Raw genomic sequence first — 18,872 nt, forward strand, 5'->3', positions numbered from 1 at the left:
AAGAAAATGAGTGGCTGTAAGAAACAACTGAACTTGATGGAAAAAAAGGTAAGAGGTGAGATTTTAAGTACTTTTGGAAAGTACCAGTAAGCTAATTAGAAAAGGCAATCTGTGCATAGGGAATAATTACCCAGCTAATTCAGAAAACATCACTGTGCTTTAGGCCACATACATCTTTCACTTCTCCTAAATATCTGATTCGTTGGGACAAGAACATATTAAAAATGGTAGTTTTTGGAGAATAAAAAAAAAGACAATAGAAAAGTATAAGGCTTAACTTTAATTTGCAGACAAGTAGAGAATCACAAAATCAGGTATTTTAGGGCTGGGGGGGACTTTGGAGGGGCACTGCTATCCTATTTTTTAAAACACTTTATTTTATAAATGTTTTTGAATTAAATTTGAAGATAATTTTATAATCACCTTCATTTGATTCCTGTTACTGGCGGTGATACTCTTTCTTGGGGAAAATCCCGGGAGTGTTGGGGTCTAGTTAGGGATGGATACAAACTTGCTCTCCTTTCTGAACACAGCTACGGAATCTAGTTTAGCTAGATCTCCAAAGCCAGGGCTCAGGGAATTTGTCCTCCTCTATCCAGGAACCTGAGAAGACTGTGGAGTAGATCAGATGTGGGGGCCAGAAACAGCGGGAGTATTGCCTAGAAGAGCCCAACCCCATTACTTACTCACGTGTTTATGGACGCTTGGTGCTTTCATTTGGTAATGATTTTTCCATCTAGCTAATGATGTTTCAACATAAAACTTTGTTCCACTCCCCAAATGTTCTATCATTGGAGGTCTCACTAGCAACAGAACAGTAACTAGCAATACTCTATTGCAAGGAATCAAATGAGAAAGCAAAAACTGACACACTCATTTTAAGCTACATTATATAACAATGGCTCAGAACCCATAGTTTATGAATGAAATAAAGATACTTTATTTATTACACAGGCACTTGGATATTCACATGCCCAACACATCTGATACACTTAACAACTATGGAAACATGAGTGGAAAATGTCTGTTTGTAGGATCAAGAGAGAACTCTTCACCATGTAAAGGTGAATTAGTGCATTAACAATTTTCCCTTTACTTTCCTCTAAGAATTTCCAAAATCCACTGAAGTTTCAAAAAGTTACACTTGAAATAATATGCGACAAAAACTGATCTACATTCCAACTGGTATGCTAATTCGAATTTTGAGCAGTTTAAACTTTTATCACAATGCAACATATTTATAGTCATGCTTGAACAGATTAGGTTAGTAGCATGCATTCCATTCTGCAATATGAATATTGTTAATCTATTTCCCAACAGAAGTCAAAAGATGCCCGGTGCATAGAAAAATACAAATCACTGTAGTCAATATATTATGGGACTGTTCTGGGGACTTACACGGTGATGATGAAAGTCCTGAAATGCCATGCCCACAAAAGCACATTAAAAAGGAGATAAACATATTTTATCAGACAATCTCTAAAAAATTAAAAGATGAGGGCTTTAAATGTGGGGGATGTTCTTGGCTGTGTGCTTTGCATAGCGCCTTTCTGCTCACCTCCTTCTGGCTTGATTGGTCCATCAGACACCACCTTCCTGAGGGCTAGCTGGCTTTGGTCTTGGTTGCCATTGGCTGGTGGAGGCAGATTATCAGACTGAGTTCTTTGAATGGGGAGGACGCCTGCTATGCTGTGTCTGTGCTGCTTCCTGGCATGATTAGTCTGACCGCTTTTATGTGCTGCTGTGGCAGTGTGGGTGAAATGGAAACCCAGAGTATGTATCCTCAGATGGAACCAGCTTCAATGTTACTCATGCAAACAGAAGTGATCTTTTGCTCGATCCTAGGAAGTTGTGTTCTCAAAGGCCAAAATGACACCACATGCACAGCACTAGAGGGGTTAAAACTGGCTGTTTCTCAGGAAATGAAGACTTGGGGAGATGGGGCTAACATCAATCTCTCTCCGTGATCTGGCTGACGCTGCTTGGAAGTGAAACGGCAGCTCCGTTTGTCAGATCTCTGCACTTGTTCGGTTTTTGCATATCGACTGACTAAGTTTTTGCAAACTCAACGAAAAAACAGCAGTTAAGTTGGGTGAGCGGTTACTCTTTGATCAGCATCTTGACTGTGTAAAGATTTCCAATGGTTAGAAAAGGAAATAACCTAGAAATTCTCTGATATGGTATACAAAGTGTGATCCAAGAGAATGGACCCGACTGTGTCCCTGAATGAGGTGACACTGCCTCATCACATATGCCTATACATCTATTAATATTATGTACTTTTTGGAAAATATAAGACTTGATTTTCTTCACAGATGTGTTTCCCAAAAGACTAGAAAGTTTCCCACATGGAAAGCTACAATATTTCACATGCATAATTCATTGAGGTTTTTAAGCTGGAAATGGCTTTCCCCCTCCCGCTCGGCTCAAGAACTCGACTGTTGGTCGCATTACTCTTCTGCCCAACAATTTCTGAGTGTTTTCGGATGCGAGAATCTCATCTCTAATCAGCTCTAAATGCTTGTGTGTGTGCTTTTTTCTTTTTTTCTTTTGGTGTAATGCCTGGAAAACTGGCAGCCACTTGTGCTTATAATTCCTGGATTCTCAAGGATATTTCAGTGCACACGAAAAGGACACACAACACTGCTTTGCCTGCAAACATCACAGACACAGCTACCAAATACTGTGAGCCAGGTTGGATGGATGGTGGAGACAGAGGGGAAACAGCCAGTTTTACTGCAGTCCACGTACATAAAGAAATGAAAAAAAAAAAGAAAAAAATCTAAATAAGAAAGAGCGGATTGATGTCTTGGTACTGTTCTCACATGGACAGAGGGACAGAGGACAGAGGGAGCAGGGTCTGCCAAAACACGGAAAGCGAACAGGGAAGGACAGCAGGAGAGAGAGAGGCAACAGATGAACAGGAAGCTGCCATGCTGAGGAATTTATTTGCGTCTTTTACTTGGTTGCAGGCGGAGCTGCTGCACCGCGGCTTCGGCAGCGGCTATGGCAGCCCCAGCATCTTCCAGGTGGCTCTGGGTGACGCTGGTTTTGCTCTGACTGCGCGACGGTCCGTGAGAGCGCAGGTGGCCTTCGGAGGAGGATTTCGAGCTACCGGGACTACTGTGGGATTTCTCAATGGTGGGAACCTGCATGTCTGGTTACAAGAGGGTGAGACGTGAGTTAACAGTGCTCCAGCGTTCCTCCTGTCAAGCTTGGTCTCACACAATTTGAAACTGTCTAAGATTTATGTTAATTCGGTTTCCTTTCAGGCTCATTTATGCAACTGCTCGCCACTCCGTAATGTGATTAAACATTCGGGAAACAGTTTTTGGGAGGAAAGTCAAAAGGATAATCATGGTGAGAAGAGATAAGTCTGAGAAGAGGACAGACATCTCACCAGCCTCATGGAAATGCGTATGTTAGCTTTCAGTTTCTCCAAGCCACCGCTAATTCTAGGAGGGACCAGGCAAGAGACAAGAAGCTCACATGCCCACGGAGGAGTTTTCAGTGAAAATGCAGGGAATTCCCGGATGAAGGGGCCTGAGTCACCAGAACACATAAACAGTGGAGACTGGAGAATCATGTCTCAGAGGATTTCAGAGAACGTCTATAGAGATCCCACATTTACTATGGCCGTCAGAGAGAGAGATCTTTATGCTAATGATCTTCCAGAAAGTTAATCAGGGTAGAGTTGATCTGGCTAAGTGGAATCCATAAATGACCTATAAAGCTCATTCATAAGTCATCTGTAGCCCTCATGGTCAGTCCGTGGTTTGTCATATCAATTCAGTGGCCTACTGGACTTGGCCTCGTGGTTTTCCATCTCGGAGAACACTTGCACTTGTGACCCATTCCTTTCTAATGTACAAAGAACCACTTTTCAATTTGATGTACTTTCTGAGAAGAGGAGAGAAGGGAGCAATGCTCAGGTCCGGTATAAAAATTTATAGTTGACACTTAAAAATAGTTCAGTATGTCTAGGTAAGATACTACATGGTTATCTCATCTAGGCAGTCACTTGGTTGATGATGAAGGTTAAGCTTGTGTTGTAGGATCATTGGCAACGAACCTCTCGAAGGAAAAGCTCATTCACATGGGAATGCTGTGCAAACTGCCAAACCCAAGGGATAACATTACCATTTCAAAAATAATGATAGTAGTTCAAAAAAATCATAGAATTAGCTCGAGGCCAACATTTAGGAAAGGTATAATCAAATTTTGACATACCCATTGTTTCAGTGACATGGGGAAAATGATCTTGATATGGTAAGTAAAAACCAGGATGCAAAATTATATATGTTGTTATATTACACATATATGAGTAAGAATATACCTTTGAAAAAAATAGGGGTTTAAACAACGAGAAAATATATGCATAAATGGTAATGATGAGTATGTCTAGTCAATGAAATGTTGAGGATTTTTATTTTTCTTTATGAAATACCCCCAACATATTTTATAAAATCATATTATCATTCATTTTGACAGCTGGAAATAATCCAACAGCTCGTATAGCCCAACCCCCTCTGTTGTACCGGTTGAAAACCAGAGTCAGAGAGGTAAAGATCAGAGAGTCATACACCTAATTATGTGCTGATCTGAGACTAAAGCCCATTTTTCCTGATTCCATATCCATTACTATTTGTAGGATATTATATTACATACTTTCCAAAAGAATCCAACACTGTAAAATATATTAAGTATACAAGCATTCATATTCAAAAAGTTACTGAGTGAACAAATAGAAAAAAGCTTTTTCTACTTGAAATAACTCCTACCCTTGGATGGGTCAGGGAAGATACCATGGCTTCTGCTTTTGATGACAGACGGCTTTGGAGACTGCTGGCTGCTCTGACTGGAATGAGACTTGCCATGATCAATGCTCTCAGTCTGTTCTTTGAGAGAATACCATCTAGGAGTGTTATCGAGATGAGATGTGCTAGATAAATCAATCAATACCTGAAAAAAGGCAATAGGTCAATGAAATTGATATGATTCATTCATTACTTGTTTCTGTGATCTGAAATTTACTCAAGGATATAAGCCAAAAGACATAGTATGACTTTGAAGATGACAAGGCTGTCTTCCTCATTTTTCTTTACCCATGACATTGGGAGCAAAGTCTTGTGCATATTAGATGCTTAAAAAATATTTGATTAAAGGCACCTGGGTGGTGCAGTCGGTTGGGTATCAGACTCTTGATTTCGGCTCAGGTCATGATCTCAGGGTTGTGAGATCGGGCCCTGCACAGGGCTCTGCTCTGCTCTGCTCTCCTGCTGCCCTCCCCACTGTGAACTCTCTCTCTCTCTAAAATAAATATATATTTTTTTTAAAAAATGAACTTTTGATTAAACTGAACTGTATAAAATCTTTGTTAGTTACATTATTTGGAGATTATGTAAAAAGGTGGAGTCTCAATCTTTGTGAATGAAAGTCCTCTTTTGTTAAATGAACACATTTAGTAATAAACTCGGATATCTTTTTTTTTTAAACTAGGATATCATTTTTAAAAATTTGCTTTTAGTTACGAGAGGGACAAAAGAAAAAAATGGATTATTTGCAATTACTGACTTATTCCTTGTATTTTAAAACATACTTTAACTCATATTTGAAATAGAGATATGACTAACAATTTATGGTGAGAAAGTATTGTGTCATGGTTTGACTGGCAGCATTTTTTAAATTCTTAGTAGTTCATGAGTAATAACCCATTTCACAATTGCTGGCATTTTAGATTTGATGAGATATAAAAAAACGAGAATGAACACAATGGATATATGCTCTAGGTTCATGTCAACAATAAATTATAAGGACTACATAAATCAGTTTTCTGAAATGGAACATTAAGTCAGATAGCATATTGCATCCTAGAACTGTCCAAAGACTAGTACCAGGGGCCATACCAGCAAGGGAGCCTACAAGTAAAGGTCAAATGGCCAAGTTTTGATAGGAAAGAAAAGTATGGAGTCTTGGAACCAAATAAAGTCTCATGGCACATAGACTAAACAACTGTTTTCCATTGTTTCTGGGAAGGGATATCATATTGTTTAGGTGTTATTTTATTTTTGAAGATGATTTATTTTTTAACATTAATTCATAACTTCTGCTTTAAGTAAAGATTATTAAATATAGTATATTTTTTGAAATATGATAGATTAAAAAAAAGGCACAGGATCTGACCACTGCACCAGATTTCATGATTAGGTTAGATTCCATGTGAACTTACATAAAATTGTTTTGCATTGTTTTCTCCTACTTCTAGTTCTGTCTCGTAAAATATTTTGAGAGATTTTTCTTGGGATGCTTAAAGGAAATAAGAATGCAGAAAGTCACATCAAACCATTGACAGCTGCAGTGAGGAAGAACAGTTAAGTACCTGAAAATCTATTTTAAAAATCTAGCTCATTTTATAGTAATCTGCCTCAAATTTGGATTCACAGCATGATTGCATATCTCCTACCAAAGCAATTAATAATTCATCTGAAAATTAATTATAAATTAATAATCAATAAAATCAACAGTAAATTCAATTAATAAATTAATAAATATTAATTAATTAATAATCGGTAAAATTAATAAAACTTAATAAATAGTAAAAGTAATAAAATTTAATAAAATTAATAAATTAATAAAAGTACATCAAATGGCAGAATGAAAACCATTACTCAAATTACTATTCATCCAGTCAAAGAATAAATCAGGAAATATATCCTACCTACAAAAGGGCTTTCACCAAAATGATAATCTAATAAACTTAAGAAATATGCTTGTATCAGTAAACTTTAATTGGTGGCTTATAGTGAACGCAAATAAAGAAAAGGAAATCAGATGCTCACCTCACCAAGAAAGTCATTGGAAGAAAATCTATCATAATCCCAGACTGTCACCTCCAAGGTTTTCTTCTTGAGCTACAGTTTAAATCAAAATGTTATTAACCCCACAAATTTTCATCACACTCTATTATAGATTCATCTATTTTTCACTTCCTTAAACTGTTTCCATTTGTGTAAAAAGACTTCAAACTTTATCTAAAATGTAGGTTTATATTAAATATTATGTAAAATGTCAGTGATTTTAGAGTCCAACCTAGTATTTGTTCATAAGAGACCTCAAACTTTTCCTAATTCCCTCTTTTCTAAACCTCCCTATTGATTTTTTAAAAGAAAAAGAGCAGAATCTATAAATGCTCTTTAAATACATGGAATTTATAGGATGCAAAACTGCCTAGGTTATTTAGAATACATATTTAGATTGGAGTTTTTTTTATTTTAGTAAAATGCCAAAAAATAAAGTAGCATTGTCTTATTTCTGTGGGTAAATTTAACTTATTTTAAATTCAAGAATCCAGATTACAATTTGTACCTAGCCTCAACTTCATAATCAAATTAGAAATCTTCCAGAGGACAAATCCTAAATCTCCTTGAAAATCCTTTCAGCTTGTCTTCTGTATGTCTTTGTCTGTAAAGTTTAGCCCCACAATGCCTGATTCATAAGAGGCCTTGATTTAGAGAAAAGATGAATTCTTAAACTGCTGTCTGGTGCAACAACACATTCATATACACTGAATATTTTCTTTGTATTATTTGTAAAAGTCAAAATATAGCCAGCTATTATTTTTGTAATATATACACATCAGATCATTATGGATACCATAAACTTATACAATGTATTATGTCAATTATCTCAGTAAAACTGGAAAGAAGTGAAAGTGATTGACCAAATTTTACCAAAAAAATATATAGCTAGTTGGAAAATATTTTCCCCTAAAATTTGATAAATGTGTCCCAGTCTGAATATTTAAATTTTACAATAATTGATGGAAGATGTTTCTTTATTTCTTTATTTTTGGGCTCTTTCTTATAAGGCACACATTTACACTCATGGTAACTTTGCCCCGTACCTATTTCTTTTCACTTGGCTATGTTTATTATCTGTATTTTACACATTTCTTTTTGTTTGCATGGCAAAATTGATAGATTACAATTCTGCAATAATTTTGTCATCGGTTTTCTTATATTAGCCTAAATATGTTATATAGAAAATAATCATTGCATACCTGTTCCATGGAGATACTTTTATAAATTACTGTTTGATTCCATTCAGGATTAAGACTTTTTTGAACATATTTAGTCCTCCTCTTGTACTCAGCACTGAATTGGAAGAAAAAAAAAAGAGTTATCTTGATTATTCACCTTAACTGATGCCTTCACAGCCAGCTGGAAGAGCATGCAGACATTTTAAAATGAAATTTTGTTTTAAACATTACGCAATCATCCCATCACCTTCCTGTCTAAAACCTTTTTTTAAGTTGAATACAAAATGACAATTTAAAAATATGTTGGACGCCTTTAGTTTCATTTGTCCTAAAGTAGTTTTTAAAGAAAAGCTTTTAGGTGTTCTAACTCTACCATCATTTTAGAACCTTTCTCTTTCCTGAATCCAGGAGACTGTTGCATGAACTATATGGTAACATCAATATCTTCTTCCCCATAAAATATAATTTGGTATCTCACTTTCTAATACTTTTACTTCTAATCATGTCCGCAAAGCCAAATGGTCTTTCTTTTTTTTTTTTTTTATCTGTATAAAATTGTAATGATTGTTTTGACTGAGGAAAGGATGAGAAATGTTTGTTGCTACAGCTGAGATTCTATGAACATTTGTTACCTTGTACTTAAAGTATAATTTGACACTCTTAGTAAAGCAGGATATTTAGTTATAAAGGAATTACATAAAAATTCTGGGTTTATGTCAATAGCCTGGATAAATCATTACAAACCAGATCAAAATAGTTCCTCATTCCTTACAACCTGGGGCATGTGAATTTTTCCTTGATTTTTCCATTCTGTCTGAGCAGCAGTTAGAAGTTTGTATCCCAAACTTATTCTAGTTAAGACAAACATCTATAGCTGACATCTACCAGATCATGGGGTTGGAATTACTGTTGTTTGCTATTAGCCAACGTTACCCACACAGATGAGGCCTTTATCCAATCCTCACGGCCTTTTCCCCAAATTTTCTGCATAGCCTTATAGCTTAGGTCCTAGATAATACTTCAGCTCCCATGGGCAGCAGAGTCCTAAAAACCAACCTAGTCATCTGGAGTCCTTTCCCGTGCTTTGATTTTACAAATTGTTTTTTTCTAAAGGGACCGGATCCTGACCCTTGATTTGTTGTTCCTAACTCTTGTTAGACCCTGGTCTCAAGCACAGCCACATCCTGGAATACCTCCTCCTATTGCTTCCCAGGTACTAATTTACCCTATCCATTCTAGACAGAGCAACTGACAATCAAGCTCTAGTTTCCACTCACTTTTATCATGTCTCTCTTCTCTCTTCAGCTTTATTCTCTTTCTTATCAGCCACACGCCAGGGCAGGAATTCCCAACATGAACTGCATATTGGCATCACCCAGGAATCTGAGTTCCGAGGCTGCCAAGTAGGGCCCAGCACTGCACCCACATTTCCCTGCCCTGTACCTCCAAGGAGAACCTGATTTCATACGTCTAGGATGAGGCTTGAGTAGTAGAATTTTAAAAAAATATCCCAGGTAAATCTAATGTGCAGATGGAGAACCAATGAACTTAAAACAGTTCCCAAGACCTCCTATGTCAGCCACTGAGAAGTGAATTCAATTTAAGAAAAAAAGCATCATTCTCGTCACTTCTAACTAACTCATTTGTGTGAAAATGAGAGCAGGATTTGACCATATTTTCATTCAAGACAAATTGCAAACAATTTTAGGGAAATGCATATGCAAGGATTTAAAGAAACGGGAGTTCTCAAAGACTGTAGACAGTATAAATTTGTACAGTTTTTAGATGAATTTTAGATGAAACTGGTGAAGATTATGGACCCAAATACCTAGAAAATTCTACTTTGACTTCTGCCACTTCCACTTTACAGAAGTTTTCCCACCTTTGCACAAAGAATGTTTTTAAGAACATTCACCATAACATTGTTTCTAATAGCATATTAATAAGATAATATGTATTATGATACATTCTTTCAGTGAAATAGTAAGCATCAGTTAAAGTGAATAATTATATACCTTCATAAATTAAGATGGATAAATCTTGAAAAAAAGTTGAGCAAAAAATGTGCAGAAAGATAACTATAGTGAGTTATCATGATTTAAAATCAAAATCATGGGAAATAATATAGTAAAATATGAATACATGTATATAAAATAAATGCATATAAACATCATAAGACAGTTTGGCAATTATAGGTAATAAATTCTATTTAGTGGTTATCTCAAGTGGACAGGGGAATGGTTTCAGAGGGCCTCAGGGTATCCACAAAATATTTTTAATAAAAAAATGAAGACTATATAGCAAAATACTGAAATTTGATGGAACTAAATGGCAAGAACACAAGTATTTGTTAATTATTTTCTATAATTTTCATTGATTTTGAAATATTTCACAATATAAATTCAAAATAACTTTGGTAAGCTCTGTTCCTTTATATCTTATGTTTTTGATTTTTTTTTTTTTTTAAATAATGACATGGGAAGAATGGATGTGACCACTTTCAAGATAATAGCAAGCCTTGGTTACTACTTTAGAATTCATGGCTATTTCTCTAGGTAGGTATACCTAGAAGAAAAACACATGACAATATAAGTTTTAAGGCTTCTATTTGTTTTGGGCTTTGTAAGTAAGGTAATGAGATCATGGGGAAACATACGGATAAGGTTCATAATACAGGGGAATAGTAGTAAATTATTTTTTTCCAATGCTGAAAAATTAAATGCTTAACTTTTCAAAAAGATAGGAATTAACGTCAAATGCAAACTCAAGTATTTTCACTAAAATCCTAGATATGTCAGTATTTGTGAAAATAGTCTGTATTATTTAAATGTCTTTTCTGAATCTATGAATAATTGTTATTATAATTTTTCACCTGCATATTTTAGTCATTTTTTTCACTTACACATTTAATAGAAGTTCTTAATTCATATATGAAAAGCAATTTATAAAGTAAGCACATTAAAATAAAAACAGCTCACATTCATTAAAAGCTTAGTTTTTCCCAAGCAGAGTTCTAAATGCTTCTTACGTATTAACTCATTTAATCCTCATGGAAATTTTATGAGACAGGATTAAAAAAATGAAACTCAGTGAATTAAGGTATGTTGGAAAGGCTGCATAGTTATTAACTGGTAAGGCCATGATTCAAGCATAGGGCAACACTGATTGGTTGCTCTTAAACGTATGCTATTATGAACTCAATTGATTAGGCTCACAAAAAGTGAATAATCCACCAATTTCTTAACTTCAGGTTTAAGAGCTGAAGTACCTAGTTTGTCTTCTTTACCATAGAATCTAATGTTCTTCACTTCAGTTTAAATATATATACTTCCTATATATGTAATATAAATTATATACAATATGTGTGTATATATATATATATATACACATATCATAAAAATTAGGCCAGTGTTAGAGTTGTTCAGGCAAATTCTGAATAGTATATCCTAAGAGAGTGTTGTGAAATGAAGTATAATTACTATAAATATTTATTCTTGTCCAGATCCACTCAGAAACAGCCACAATTGGGGGGGAATTTAATGTTATTAGTGAGTTTGCCATTCTTCAATTCTCTTTGGACTCAAGGAGTCTATTGCCTTTAGAATTAATGCAGGAACACACCATTTGCCCCCACTATTTCTGGTGGTGCTGTGTCCATGATAACGCAATCCTTTGCAGGGTTTTTTTTTTGGTCTTGAATGTTATGATGGCTCAGAGATGGTCACACAAAGCCAGTCCTTTTAACCCCTGTTTTAGAACTGCCACGAACTGACCATCTTGAGCACTGATCTCAATGGGCTGTGTTTCCACTTTACACAATTGAAAACTGCTGGCACTTCTCATAGCCACATCAAAATCTGGACTGACAAGTTGAAGGTGACTAGGTAAGCAGTGGGATTCTTAAATGTGAGCCTGAATTAGGTCGAGAAAAAAGTAGAGCCCATTTTCCTTTCCCTTCTTTGTCTGGAAAACACATTATATTCCCTCACTGGAAGATTGCAATAATGATATTATATTAGAACAATTAGGCTGTATCTAATAATCAAAGAAGTTTTGTTTTTTTTTTAAAGATTTTATTTATTTATTTGACAGAAATCAGAAGTAGATGGAGAGGCAGGCAGAGAGAGAGAGGGAGGGAAGCAGGCTCCCCGCCAAGCAGAGAGCCCGATGCGGGACTCGATCCCAGGACCCTGAGATCATGACCTGAGCCGAAGGCAGCGGCTTAACCCACTGAGCCACCCAGGCACCCCAAAGAAGTTTTTTAATAAGGGAAAATAAAAAGTTAATTAATCAAGATGGGTCATGGTGCTAATAAAAAAATTAACCTTCATCTTCTTGAAGTTTTGACTAATCAACTTCTTTTCTCTTTAATTTTTTAAATTATTTACTAGTTACCTCCTCAGGGGTAGACATGCTTTTATGACAGGCAGAAAAAGATACATGAAATTCAATTATTCTCCCCTATACTAGAAGAAAAAAAATTCTCTGAGTTTCTCTTTCTAATTTCAAAAAAAGTAAGAAAGGTGAATGGAATATGATGGCTTCTTTGTATTTCTCTTTCATAGAATTATCTGAAATACTGAAGGTTTTCATTTCTTTTATTTGGTTTTCCTTTATTGGAAATCATACACACATGCACGTGCACATGCGCGCGTGCACACACACACACACACAATTTATTTTTAATTACTCCTCTAAGGATTTTCCTTTAATTTAGAAAGAAGCTCCAATCATATCCCGTCTTATGAGCCGTACTGTTCTGAGCAGCAGTATGTTTTTGGCACATCACTTGACAGTTTGTGCTCCCTGAAGTCAGAGCCTATGTGGCCATTTGTCAGTTCTATCTACCCTTAGCATTTCGCACAGTGTCTAGAACATTCTGTGCTAAAGAAATGTTTATTGGACGAATCCTTAAAATATACTTCTATTTTTTTCCCTTAAAATCAATTGAAATGAAAAAAGATTTGGCCTTTGAATTGTAAATGCATGCAACACCTGTCCCTGCTTTATAGAGGTCCTGGAGGAAACAGTCTGATATGTTAACAAGGACGTTTAGAGAAAGTCCGGTCTGGAACTGAACTTCCAGCTATCATGATAATGAAAATCAGCTTCAATCAGAGCAAAATCTCATTCATGGCAAAAGGCCTGTACTTTGTCAAACAGTATAATGAGAGAAAACGAGAGTGAGATCCTTCAGATTTGCTCTTTTCCACTTCGTAGTTAGCCAGGGCCAAGGACTGAGTTCATGCACTCTGGAGGCTCTTTCCTTGTTTCCCCTCCTCTCAGGGCTGACAACTGGGTTTTCAGAGCTTTTGAGTATAGTGTTCCAAGGGTGGGAAGAGGGAACGACAGGAGATGAGAAAATTGGACCAGTGAAATTCTTATTAGCGAACAGGATTTTTTTTTTTAATTTTAAGAATGACAAATGTATTATATTTTATGATTGAAGAAAACAAAGTTGTTTGGTTTCCTAGCAGTATTGTTAAATAATTTTGTATAATTCTATAGCCCAACCATTCTACATCATTTTTTTGTGGGTATAATTGATCATGGGCGACTTGATGTAGCCAATCATAAAATAAGAATAATCCATCAACTTTCTTACTTGCAACTTTCTTAAGCTGAAGTATCTAGGTAGCCTTTCCTATAACCTACCCTACAATCTAAAGGTCTTCACCTGAATTTAAATATATATATGTGTGTGTGTGTGTGTGTGTATGTATACATATATGCACATATGTATATTTCCTGAATATAAATTATATGCATTTGTATGTATACACATATCATAACAATTTTAGGCCAGTTTCAGAGTTGCTTCCAGAAATTCTAGGGGTATAACCTACCCTAAGTTATTATGTAACTGTACATAATACCAAGGATACTATCGAGTGCCATTTATTGAGAGCCTATTATGTATCAGACATTATGCTTATTACTTCTGGTTTATTACTGAGTCTATTTTATTAAAAAAAACCTAAAGGGGTGTTATTATTATTCTTATTTAGCAGAAGAGGAGATCGTTTTAGAGAAACCTCACAACTTCCAAGAGGCAGGGTTGAAATTCAACCCCAAGTTCTTTAGGACTTAATTCAGTGGCCTCCTGAGCCAAAATTTCAGTGTCAGTACCTTGTTATTATTAGTTCTTCTTGCACTGACAGTTCTCAAAGAAATGGTGGAAGTGACTTTTAGATGAAACACACGGGGAGAAAGTGCCTTCTAGATCTTTGAAATTGTAACCAGAACATCCCGGACTGTTTCAGCCATTATCTACATTTACAAAACACGCTCTTTCCTAAATTAAAGACAGACAATCATTGTCATTCTGACAATTTCCCCCCAGTTTGTCTAGATAAAGGATAAGAAGGTTCTGAATAAAGTGACTGATAATGTCTGTCCTAAAATGACACTATCTTTTTCAACCAAACTAATTTTGCACATCAGTCTGAGACCTATCTGGATGAGTGATCTGGGTGCTGTCCTGAGATGAGGGAACTAGTCATAATAAGCAATCTATCACAGGATCCAATTTACCATGATTCTGCGTGCAAGGAAACACGAAGTCTCTGGCCACTAGAAAGAGTGAGGTAACTAATCCTATTCTTTACAATATTTAAATATCTATACCTTTCAAAATCAGAAAAAACTTCTTTTGGGCAACAGCTCATCAGGATTAGTAAAGATGTCAGATTTTAATGTTGCAGATGAAACCAAATCCTGTACCATTAATATTCTGGGTGTGATTAAAACTCTCATCAGCCCATTGCTACAGATGGTGCTAGATTCACCTCCCCAACTAAATAATACATTTAATATATAATGTAATGAGATGTGCAGAAGAATGTGTTCAGTTATGTATTTGAAAGCTACCCTTAGCTGACCATGTAATGATGTACCACGTTGTGAGCTCTATTAGAAGACAGTTTCCTACTACTGGCAAAGAAAGGAGGAAGCTCTCATGTTGTTGCCACTGTGGGAGAGCAAGTCAATAATGGTGTCCTACTGCATGGCGCTGTCTTTGTGGTGCAGAAAGTATAATGGCATGGAAATGTTTTGATATGGGATCTAAGTAAGAGAAAAAGACTAGAGAACTATGGTATTTAGGATGACATTCATGCCCAGTACTGGACATCTGGAAGGTCAGCTAGTTTCTTGTGAAAAATGACTAGATTTTACTTTTATTTGTAATAGAAGACCCAGAAGAACTTAAGCCATGGTTATCACAGAGAAGTGAAAAGAATCTTAGTGGACAAATTATATAGAAAAAACCAGTTACACCTAATTTCAGGGTGGTATTTCCTTATTCATATCTTTTTCCTGTTTTTAATATTTTCTATTTTTCAGTGTTCTATGCCACACATCTACCAAACCTGTTCAGTAATGTTGTAATCCAAACAATTTGCTGGTGGCCTAATTCAATAGACACCAACATGTAAAAAGATGCAAATTACAGCCCAAGCCAAATGGCAGGTGAATATACACAAATAGGCAAAAAAATAAAAATAAAAATAGACATTACAGCATAGCTTGATACTGAAAGAGAACCAACTCTACCTTGCATTCTGGACAACCATGACTTGACTGCATTGATTCCGAGAGCGAGAGTGAAGGATACAACAGGCAAGTTGGAAAGACAGGAAGAAAAAAGTTAGAAATAGAAATAAGGAAGAAAATACGAGAATAATAACTGGAGGAGCTACACCTTAACATATAAACAACATGAGGCAGAAAAGAGTCTTGGAGCTACGGTGAAAATAACAGCTCTAAGCCAAATAACAGCCAAATGCCTTGGCCACTGTAATCTGTAGGAGTAATCTAAGGAAAGGTTTACAGACTGAATAAAGGTAGTTGATTAGCTCCCTGTGGGGCAAATCCCACCCAGCAGGCATGTTTTGTCTGACAAAATATGGGCAATGGCTTTAGGTGGGAAAAATCACTCTTTATTTCACTCTAGTTCCCTCCTTCCCTGTTACTCATTCCAGAATAACTGACATAGTCCTGTTATCTGCCTGCCCTTTCAGGTTATTCAAGGATGTAATAGTCTAATTGAAAAAAAAAATAGTCTAAGTAAATCTGTAATAAATAAAAGATAGGGACTCTCATAGAGGATAAAAGGTGATATTCTCCAGGATATTATTAGAGGAGACAGAAAGTAAAAGACACTGCTTTATTTTCATTCATTCATTAGCAGATGATAATTAGGGATATACCATTGGCAGTGATTTCTTCTTGTCCCATAATATTGTCATTAAATAACAGGGAAGATCTAATGACCCAATCAAAAGCAGAATGAAATTATCAGTTTGTTGTCATTATACACAAATTAAAAAAAGCCAAATTGCAGTTGTAACTACTAAGGATTTAAATGAATATAAAATGAAAACTCCCCTTTCCTGTGCTCTGTTGGTGACCCCTATATATTAAATTTAATAAATTAAAACTAGAATCACAAAACCAGCAATTCTAAATTTCTACATAAAAATTATTAGGATGAAATTAAAGGCTGTATCCTTAATTTGATATAACACCTGGAAATTTTCAAATTATTTTCTGGGTATATTTGATATCCCGACAGACAAAACTATTGGCTCTGCTTCCTTGGCTCTGTCAATATTGACAAGAAAAATTAGAAATGATGATCTGCTGGTGGTGATGTAATTAGTCAACAAACAGCAGATTCAAAGGTAACAAATAACTTAGTTTTGACCCTGTTCAAACAAACCAGCTATAGTCCAAGAACATGCTTTGTATGATTTCAGTGCTTTTACATTTTTTGAGGTTTGTTTTATGGCCCACAATATAGTTTTTCTTGGTGAATGTTTTTGGTGTGCTTGAAAAGAAAACATTATTCTGCTATTAATGAGAAAGTGTTCTATAAATATTAATTAGGTCTTCAAACCAAACAGGAAATTATTATGAGGCATCTGGGGAAACTAAGGAGTTATTTAAACATTTAAAAATTATAATGATTATATGTGGTATTTGTTTTAAATGAGTTATCTTTTAGAAATACATAGCAAAATATTTGCAGAAAAAAGTTATGAGTTGAGATCTATTTTTTTCATTTAGATTCAACTAGCCAACCTATAGTGCATCATTAGTTTTTGATCTTTTTAAAATAATCTGTATAGAGGGAGTATATGAAGGTAAAAATGAGACATGATGGGCTGGCAGTAACAGCTGTTGAAGGTGAGTAATGAGTACGTGGTAGGTCACAACATTATTCTTTCTATTCACATGCAACAATTCAAAATTTCCAAGTAAAAAGTAATATTTAACTGTCAATCCTCAAGTTAAATGAAAAATGAATAAAAATAAAACCAGAGCCTTCAAATTACCAGTCCCAAATTCTTTCTATTATACCCCCAATTGTTGATTATGTATGGTTTCATCATGCTAATTGGGCTACGACAAATTGCTCAGATAAGGTATAATGATCTGTTGGGTACAAATCACTGTTTTGAAGCCATCCTTGAGTACTGATTTATATACCAGAACATAGCAATTTGCATTTATCATGTGAAAATTAAACATCACCAATGAGCACTTGCTTTATATGAACAGTTTATCACATGAGATTCAGAGATATTTTTCATCTATTTACCAAATATTTACCAAATTTTGTAAACATTTTTAAATATTCAACATTTCTAATATTACTCTTATTTTATAACTTCTAAAACAATGATTTGAAAATACACATATAAATAAGGAGACATCAATAGGTCAATTAATGAATGTGTAATGGACTAGATAATGATAATCTATAAGATAAAACAGTAACTTATGAATTGCTGAACAGTAGTTTTGCAAATGAATTTGGGCAGGTAAAGCTAAGTTCTTTAAATCCGCCACAAATAATACCTTAAATGATTTCAGAGTCCATCTGATTGGTTATAGTGGTTTCTAGATTCAAAAGACGGACATGTGTCATCAAGACAGGATTTAGTATGATCAAGGCTCTCCTGGAACACTTCAGGGCTTAACTGCAAATTCTTATTTCCACCTTATCTAATAATTGGAAATAAATGAATATGACATGTGAATAAAACTGAGGGAAAGATATCCAACTCTTTAAAACTGGATACTAGAAACACTAACACTGGTTTTTAATCCATGCGATGAGATCCTTAGAAGACACTGTCTTTACTCACCCTCTCCCAGGAAGAAGGTACACTTTCACGAAGGGGTCCGAGTAACCATTGTTGTCTCGAGGGACAAGGTTTCTTGCTTGGAGAATATGGATTATGAGATTTCCAAGATCATAGTTGATTTGAAGCTTAAAAGGATATCAAAATATTCCATGAATATTTTTTGTTAAGAAATCTAGAATATGTTATTATTCAATAATTTATCAGTACTTTTTTTTTAGTCTCATAAAGAGCCTCAACCTTCATTTCCATTTTACTTGAAACTGAACAGACTAGTGTATGTCTAATTTAATTGAGAGCTCCCAGGCACATGCTAATTACTAGTAAATGTGAGGTTCATTCTTTCCATGGTTAAAGTTCTGGCCTGTCTAAAATTCATTTAGAAGAAAAATCATGCAGTGAATGGCTAGTTACATTTGTAAACTAAATTTATACTCTTAGAAAAATGGTAAATGTTGTTAGCGTTCATGAATACAATTACCGGGATTTTGAAAATAAATCAATTGATGAATTTATTAGAAAATGTCTCTTGCATTTTACCAAATAATTAGCAGTAGGTGGAATCATTATTTAAAGATAGAGTTGTTAGTCTGAAATATAAGAATATTTAAGAACTGGTGGATTTTATTTCTTTGTATATTATGTTTTTTCTGTGCCTGCTTTTCTAATAGCGCAGAGTTTAA

General features: G+C 35.1%; 1 protein-coding gene across 4 annotated transcripts in view; it reads right to left on the bottom strand.

Moving 5' to 3' along the window:
• Nucleotides 1–18,872, bottom strand: part of PCLO (piccolo presynaptic cytomatrix protein) — a 409,629-nt gene that overhangs the window by 59,331 nt on the left and 331,426 nt on the right. For 3 of the 4 annotated variants that reach the window (XM_059170979.1, XM_059170977.1, XM_059170976.1), the window contains exons 15-20: nucleotides 18,193–18,317; nucleotides 15,593–15,619; nucleotides 8,060–8,153; nucleotides 6,840–6,911; nucleotides 4,782–4,962; nucleotides 2,963–3,157 (exon numbers count right to left, since the gene is read on the bottom strand). In XM_059170979.1, coding sequence (XP_059026962.1) covers nucleotides 2,963–3,157; nucleotides 4,782–4,962; nucleotides 6,840–6,911; nucleotides 8,060–8,153; nucleotides 15,593–15,619; nucleotides 18,193–18,317 — 694 coding nt within the window. The remainder of the gene's footprint in view (nucleotides 1–2,962; nucleotides 3,158–4,781; nucleotides 4,963–6,839; nucleotides 6,912–8,059; nucleotides 8,154–15,592; nucleotides 15,620–18,192; nucleotides 18,318–18,872) is intronic. The other variant, XM_059170978.1, reaches the window with a different exon arrangement.

This window comes from Mustela lutreola, chromosome 4 (assembly GCF_030435805.1).
Source record: "Mustela lutreola isolate mMusLut2 chromosome 4, mMusLut2.pri, whole genome shotgun sequence".
Lineage (NCBI taxonomy): Eukaryota > Metazoa > Chordata > Mammalia > Carnivora > Mustelidae > Mustela > Mustela lutreola.